This window comes from Gekko japonicus, unplaced genomic scaffold (assembly GCF_001447785.1).
Source record: "Gekko japonicus isolate JY-2015 unplaced genomic scaffold, Gekko_japonicus_V1.1 scaffold88, whole genome shotgun sequence".
Classification (NCBI taxonomy): domain Eukaryota; kingdom Metazoa; phylum Chordata; class Lepidosauria; order Squamata; family Gekkonidae; genus Gekko; species Gekko japonicus.
Window position 1 is genome coordinate 1,738,131 of NW_015160209.1, and position 7,730 is coordinate 1,745,860.

At 43.9% G+C, this 7,730-nt stretch overlaps 1 protein-coding gene across 3 annotated transcripts in view; it reads left to right on the top strand.

Annotated features, from left to right (window-relative positions):
• MYBL1 (v-myb avian myeloblastosis viral oncogene homolog-like 1) overlaps positions 1 to 814 on the top strand; it is a 20,272-nt gene extending 19,458 nt beyond the window's left edge. For all 3 annotated transcript variants that reach the window (XM_015409001.1, XM_015409009.1, XM_015409016.1), the window contains one exon: positions 686 to 814. In XM_015409001.1, coding sequence (XP_015264487.1) covers positions 686 to 814 — 129 coding nt within the window. The remainder of the gene's footprint in view (positions 1 to 685) is intronic.
• Positions 815 to 7,730: the final 6,916 nt, after the last annotated feature.

Consider the following 7,730-nt stretch of genomic DNA (forward strand, 5'->3'; position numbering starts at 1 on the left):
GTTGAAAAGTCACAATCCAGCACCCTCAGATGAGTGCTTCTGTGGGCCCTGTTTTTCTCCTCCCACCCTTATCTATGCATACATGAGCAATGCAAAGAGCTATTAGAATGAATGAAAGATCTGCTCATGACTCCCATATCTTTCTCCACCAAGCCACAGGGAAGGGGTGAATGGGAGTTGTATACAGGCCTATTTGCTCTGCCTGCCTGTTGGAATTCTCCACATGTGGGCACTGTTCTGTAGTGAACTAGATCTCGTGGAGCAGAGGTCCATCAGTGGCTATTAGTCACAAGGTATAGATGGAACACTATGTCTAGAGCAGTGATGCTCTGTATTCTTGGTGCTTGGGGGGGCAACAGTGGGAGGGCTTCTGGAGTTCTGGTCCTGCTGGTATACCTCCTGATGGCACCTGAGTTTTGTCCACTGTGTGACGCAGAGTGTTGGACTGGATGGGCCATTTGCCTGATCCAACATGGCTTCTTGTATGTTCTTATATCTCACTTGATTCTTTGCATAAATTCTTGGTAATATTTATAATGGCCTGCATTAAGTCCCCATATTGCAGGGGTCTGAGGTGTTGTGGCTGAGGTTAAAAACAGCAACTTGTCTAGGGCCACCAAGTGAATTCAAGAATGGCTGAATTGTTCTTGTTCATACTACCTGTTAACTGGATTGTGTGTTACAGGCAAATTGTGAATGGGAAACTGTTGTTTATGGGAAGACAGAAGATCAGCTTATCATGACTGAGCAAGCAAGAAGGTACCTGAACACCTACACAGCTACTGGCAGCACTTCAAGGGCTCTGATCTTGTGATTGTTACAAATGTACCAGTCTGCCTTTTCTTTTTCCTATGGACTATATGCTGAATTTTTTTTCCAGCGATGTACATTTTGATTCTTTTTGTAAGTGCAAGGATGCCTTATATGGGAGAACAAGTCTCTTTTTAGCAAATAACAACTGTCTCATGAAAACCTTTTCACAAAGTGAATTTTAAATGGTCTTTTTAAAACAATCTAAAGGAAATTGTGAAAGAAATAACTTTTTTCTTTTAAGCCAATTTTGTAATTATTCTTTATTATATGCTTTTACTCTTCTGTTAAGGAATGTTTAATGTAGAATAGGTTTACAGGTACTTTGGGAAAAATAACCTACACAACTTTTTGGAAATGCTTTTGCTTAAACGCTCATTTACTTATGTAGCAATTTTATAAAGAAACACAAAAGAAAGGAGACCTAAAGGAAGAATAGAAGGTTGCACTACTAGTTCTAGAGTATGCTGCACAGACTTAACTACAGTGTTAAATATATTTATTTGAGAATGGTACTTCTAAGAAGAAAGGGAAAAGTTGAATTTTATTAGGGTAATGCATCAGTATTCATAAATCTGCAACTGAGACCCATTGTTGAATGTATTGTACAGTATGTAGGAGCAGGAAAGCTTTTGTAAATTGGAAGGGCATTTGTGTTTAATTTATTTTCATTTTAAAACCTAAGGCTGCAATCCCACAAAGCATGCACACATTCCTACTGTGTTGTAAAGGCAGTAGCACATTTACAGCATGCAGAGGCATTTTAGCACCTGCTGCTCAGAGACTCCTTGGCTCCCCCCCTCTATTTTCTTGCTTGTAATCTCTGCTTCCATGTACAGTCTCTTATCATGCACACCCATTCCAGTTCTTTGAGAGGGCCCTGCATCTCTTGTTTTCTTCCTCAGCTACTTTGGTCTGTGGCAGTTCCTTTCGTCCCTTATTTCCCATATTCACAGCTCAGTATTTGTAGGATAGAAATGGTAGTCTCAGTCCTGAGAAGGCAGTCCGTCCATCTCCTCTGGGAGCCAAATCTGCCAGCTGAACCTCTTTCTTGTTCCCATGTCTAAGCTGTGAGAACACCAGGCTCTGCCTTGATGTGATAGGAACTGGAAGAATTGTGCAGAAAATACAATTCAGGGCAGCAAAAAGTTTATTTTTTCTTTTTATAAGGAAGCTGAGAGCAAAAGGAAAATTAAATGAGGCAAGCCCTAGTGTAGGTCCACCATGGAAAGTTGTAAGGACCCTCTGTAGGTCAGAATGATGTGAGCAGCTTGTGGAGAGAAGAGATCATTCTTACCAGGCTATGCTGAACTCAGCTTGAGTATATTGCCAGTACTAAGAGAATCTTGCAACCTCAGAGATCCTGAAGTGTGCATGTTAGGGAAAATGAGGAGCAAACTGATGGTGGTTATCACATCTACCCCCAGAAAAGGGAGGTGGAGGAGACTAAGGTCCAGTACCACATAAAATATCACAACTGGCAATGTTGGGGAAGGATTGTAGAATATTATGCACTGCAGAATGTAACAAGTTTAAAAAATGAGAATGTACCACATCTGTCCTGGTCTCCTCCAGCAAGTGTCCTAACTTTCAGTTCTCACAAATGCATGATAATTCTCATTGGCACTGATTTGAATAGTTATGGGACCTGAGTCTTCTCTGGTTGGGGTTAACATGCTTGCAACTTACCTTGTTCTACTGTGTCTGATCATTGCATGAGTTAAGGAAAGCATGCTTTGTTGAATTCATGGAAAAGCACAGGTCTAGGTATAAACACCTCCTCCCCCCAAGAGGGAGACTTCCTCTTTTGCAGGATTGGGTGGTTTTTCCTATAGTCTGCACAGTGTATATAGGAAAAGGGAGAATGTAAGGTACTCTCTGTGAAAGATAGTGGTGGAGGATCTGTTGCTAGGGCATCGTGCTTGATGCTCTGTAAACCTCAGCGCCTCAAATAAGTCTGTATTGACACAAATGCTATGTAGGATTGCAGCCTTAATGTGTGTATATATATATGTATGTATGCAGGTTGTCTATAAACTGCTGATGTTTTCCTGATAAAGTGACTATAGCAGAAATGAGAAGGAGAATTTTAACCTTGGCGCATAGAATAGCAGCAGCATTACATGCTGTGAAGGACATAAGCTTGCATGTAATCTACTTCAGAATTGCACTGTCCCCTTTTTAAATCATGTTGGTCTACACAGTAGTTTTGAATTCAGCTTAGTTATACTACAAGTATTCCAATAACTTGGTTATAGAGGGTTATGTTTATGTAAGAACTGAACTTGATGACCTGCTGTGTGAATTCTTGCGATCCTATTCAGGGGTTGACACCGAATTTATTTATGCACCTGAGAGAAACTGTGGGTGGGTTCACATAGTCTCCTCTGTATGAGTGCCATGGGCCTTCTGGGACCACCTGTGCCTACTTTTATCTTGGGAGCTGGTGATATGAACTAGACTGTAGACAGATATAGCTGCAGACTTGCCTGTGAATATGGTAGCTGGAAGAAGTGCTTCTGCAGTTGCTAAACTTGCTGTTGGCAGTTATCTGTTTACAGCCTCGGTTACACTGATATTTCCCATTGTAGGCATAGGCATGTTCATGGTGTGGGAGGGGCAATGAGAATGGGAACTAGTTCTAACACATTAATATCTGCTCTTGGAAGCCTCAACTACACAGCTCCTGAACTTTTAAAATACTTCAGTCTTTTTATCTGTGCTTCACACTGTCATGGGTTACAACAGTTGCTTCAGTTTACCTGCTTTAGACATTTGCACTTATTTTATCCTGTTTGAAGGAATGTCTTGGTTTTGCTTTGTGATGTAGCTATTTTTAGTTAATTGCTTGCAGAACATAATGGTGTGCTGTCAACCTAAGTACTGACAGGTAAATAGAATTGTATACTGTAGATGTTAGCTATTTATAAATCTGACACTCTTCCTCTCCACTCCTGGGTGTGCTGCTATAGATAGCAGCAGAATCTGCTTGCTGCTATGAGAGAAGGAAAGAGCGAGCATCATATGCACTGTATGTAAATGACAAATAGAATGATGGCATGTTCTCAAGTTACCGCTGATATCAGCTGTTTTGGTGTGGGGAGTAACACACTAGCAAGAAACTTGATACCACCATGGGCTCTCAGAATGAATTCCCTTGTTTTGTGTGGTTTGTAAAACATAGAATACTTTTAAAACAGCTCAAGGCCCCATACCATACTTATTTATTTATTATTCTAAAGGAATATTTATATATAGGATGTTCACCTAGTTGCCTTCAACAGGCACACAAAGTTTTATCCAGTTTTAAAACTGTTTTGAGGTTTTTTTTAAGAACAGCTCTCTAAAGAAGAGAATTATTCCTCCTCATTGAAATGTGAGAAACCAGTTTGGAACTTTCTATGGCATTGTTGGTTTTGGCGCATTCACTCTTTAAGGAAGCTTCTTCTGAAGACTCCCCGTCTGAAGCACGGAGGAGTTAAGTGAATGGGGCAGGCATAGTAAGGCCACAGTCCAGGAGATTACTCATCTAAAGATATGTCCACCATAGCTTTTTTAAAAATTGCAACACAGTCACAAGCTTCTGACACATAGTGGCAGGCTTGTGTAATCGTGTGGGTGAGTGACATCTCCTGCTGGGTGTATATGAGCACTTAACCTGCCCCTAAACCAGCTGTCTGAATTGCAGCCAGTATGCTAGGATCCAAAGATTCCCCTTTGTGTGTGTACCCTAGTTTGTGTATTTTGGCTGCAATTCCCAGTGCTACATCAGCACCTATTTTGGAGTGTCCACTGATTTCCTGGAGTGGCTCTTAGTGGAGGGGATTTGAAAAGTAACAGTAGTATTGGGGTGGGGAGACTCAAGCTCTGCAATGCCAGTAAACTTTGCCTGAAGCTCTTTGGAACTCCCTGCTGCTTTGCAGGAGGTATGTAAATTATTCTATAATTAAAAAGTGGTACCAAAGCCACCATTACCAGCATTTAGCAGAGGTCTCTGGTACATAGTACCATAGTTGAATCTTCCAGTTAAGTGCTTTAGTGTTGCTTTAGCAGAAGAAAAGGTTTAAAACCTTTGACATGTTAGGCATCTCCTTTTTATTTATACAAATGCCTTTTCTGTCTTAGGAGCATTGATCTTTTTAAAAAGTTTATAAGTAGAATATACCTGCAGCAGCCAAACATGCATGTTGGAAACTGACAGCATCTGTTAATTCTTACGGTTGTTTTAAAGTTTTGTCTTTAATGATAAGGTGAATCTTAATGAAGTTGTGTTGTGTTTGTTGTTGTACTGCAGAGTTTGTTTCATTAAAAAGTATTTTGCATACAATGCAGGTCTACATTAACATCAGAAATAAAACATTTATGTATACATCTGCTGGACACAAGCATTTTCTTGTTGGTATTTTGTTCCTTGTTACTCAAAATATAAAGTATGCCTTACTATATCTGTTTCTAACTTGTAGAGGTATTAACATTACCCAGTTATTGAAATGATATTGCTTTCAGCTTCCCAGTTGATGCCTTGGGCTAATGGGAGCAACAGTAACTTGCTTTTGATGCAGGCAACCCCATTCTTCCCTTGGTGAAGAGAAGGAGACCAGTGTGTGTGTGCACTTATTTTGACAGGGGCAAGAACTCAGGGGGTTGGGGGCCAAGTGTTGGTATGGGACAGTGAAAGGGATCTGAGATATGGAAGAGCTAGAACCGAGGAGTGTTGGGGGCAAAACCAGGTAACAGATGGGAGATGGAAGACAAAGGCCTAAGAAAATGGAAAGTTGACCAATCGAATAAGTTGGTGCCTGGGGATTAAAAATGGGTAGCAGATGGATGGCAAGAGTGTTGCGAAACAGAGGAAGGAGAGAATGCAGATTCCAAAGGCAAAAGGGGAAATCCAAAAGAGAACAAGCTAGAAAATAAAATTCAGAAGTGGTGACAATATAAAGCAGGTGACAGTGAAATAAAATGTAAATGAAATGACAAATATTGATTTTTATTTCACTATTAACATATTTAGGGCTGATGCTCACTTGATGGTTTGTACTGTGGTAAATGGTCTTTTGAAGTCAAGACTATGTGTATATAAAACTTGCAAGTAAATGTGCATCCTTGTTTCCAAGTATTTTAAAGAAGCATATGAATTGTGTACATTCATGCCTTTTCGACCTGATAAGAGGTATCTGTACTCTGTAAAGTAAGAGTTGTCCTTGGAACATTTTTGAAGGAAACAGAGTTCATAAAACATTTCTTGAAACTATGCAGTTCTCTGGTAGTCCAGGAGTGGGGCAGTCCTTCAGACCCCTTACTCCTTGGAATAGCTCCTCCTCTCTGAAGGCAGGGCCAGCGGACTCTTTAGTCATGGAGGGGAGAGGCTTGTCCCCTGGAACCCAGTTTTCTTTGGCCCTGCCTTTCGAGCAGGACGTTGCAGGCTGTGCTCTAGCACCAACAGGACTCCCACTTGCGACCCAGTCCAGAAAGGGGGGACTGGACGAGTCTCTGCTCCCTACTCATAGGGAGCTCAGGAGAAAAGCGGTGAAGTGCCTAACGTTGGCGGGGCTGCCGCAGTGGAGCGGGGAGCACTCATCAGCTGTTTACAATTGGCTTCTTGTTCCTGCTGGACAGTGTGGGAGGCCAATTCTGAGTCCTGGCTATCATTGGAGTGGTAAGCAGGGAAGGGGACTGGGAGGGCTCCTTCTAAAGGCTGATCCCCTCCCCACCTTCCCATGACTGGCACAGGGGGAAGAGGAAAGGACCGCGATGGCCGGGAATGGAGCAGCCGGTGGGAACACAATGGCGGATGGCTCCTTTGTGCACACCAAAACTTTAACCCCCACCCCCCAAGGCCAGCTTGCTCTCATCAGTTCTTGGAAGCTAGACATAGCCAGCCCTGAGAGGGGAAACTGGATGGGAAACCACCAAAGAGTTCTAAGGGGGCAAGGCAAAGAGATACAAACCCCAAGGGCTACATACCTGGGGAAGGGAAAGATGATGGGGGGGGGGAAGCAACCATTTTGGGGACACAGTTGTTACTTTTACTTTCAGGGAGAGTATAAAATGGCTGCCAAACAAGGACTATCCACTTCTCAAGGAATGGGAACTGAAACGTGTACCTTGGATCTGGCTGAGTCTCCTAACTCCCTTTGCACTCAAGCACAGGAACACCCCCCTGGGGAAGAATTACAAGCCACCCTCCTTTCTTGGTTAAAACTTGAAGTGTAGTGGGTTAGACGCATAAAGAAAGCATCGAGACTGATGGAGTGATCAGCATAGCTTTATTGGTACACAACAAGACTGGCTACAAACGGCCGGTGGGCCAACTATATACACGGCCAGGGGGCCACCCCTGGTCCCATTGGCGGGTTTGAATTTCCCGCCACGGTCCCATTGGTTCCCCCTTTGGAGGGACTAGAATCCTAGTTCCCATTGTGGTCCGATGCTGAAGCTCAGGTGTGTGTGCTGACCTCCGGTGGCGGTCAGCGGACACTACATCCCTCCCCCCATAGTCCGGACCCTCCCCTAGGTTACATAGTCTTTTAGGTACGAGGGGGACCGTCGTACTCTTGCTGACCGTCGGGGGGTCGGCACTTGTACCTCCGGAATTCCGACCACAGGGCCGGGTTCTGCAAAAGGAGCTGGGGCCTCTGCTTCTGCCGCCTCCGAAACGGGGGTTCCCTCGGCCGATACCGGGACCATGGGGGCCTGTGTCTGGCGCTCTTCTGCTGGCAAGTCCTGTGCAGTCGCCTCGGATGGGGTCTCCCTCAGGAATTCCGACCACAGGGCCGGGTTCTGCAAAAGGAGCTGGGGCCTCTGCTTCTGCCGCCTCCGAAACGGGGGTTCCCTCGGCCGATACCGGGACCATGGGGGCCTGTGTCTGGCGCTCTTCTGCTGGCAAGTCCTGTGCAGTCGCCTCGGATGGGGTCTCC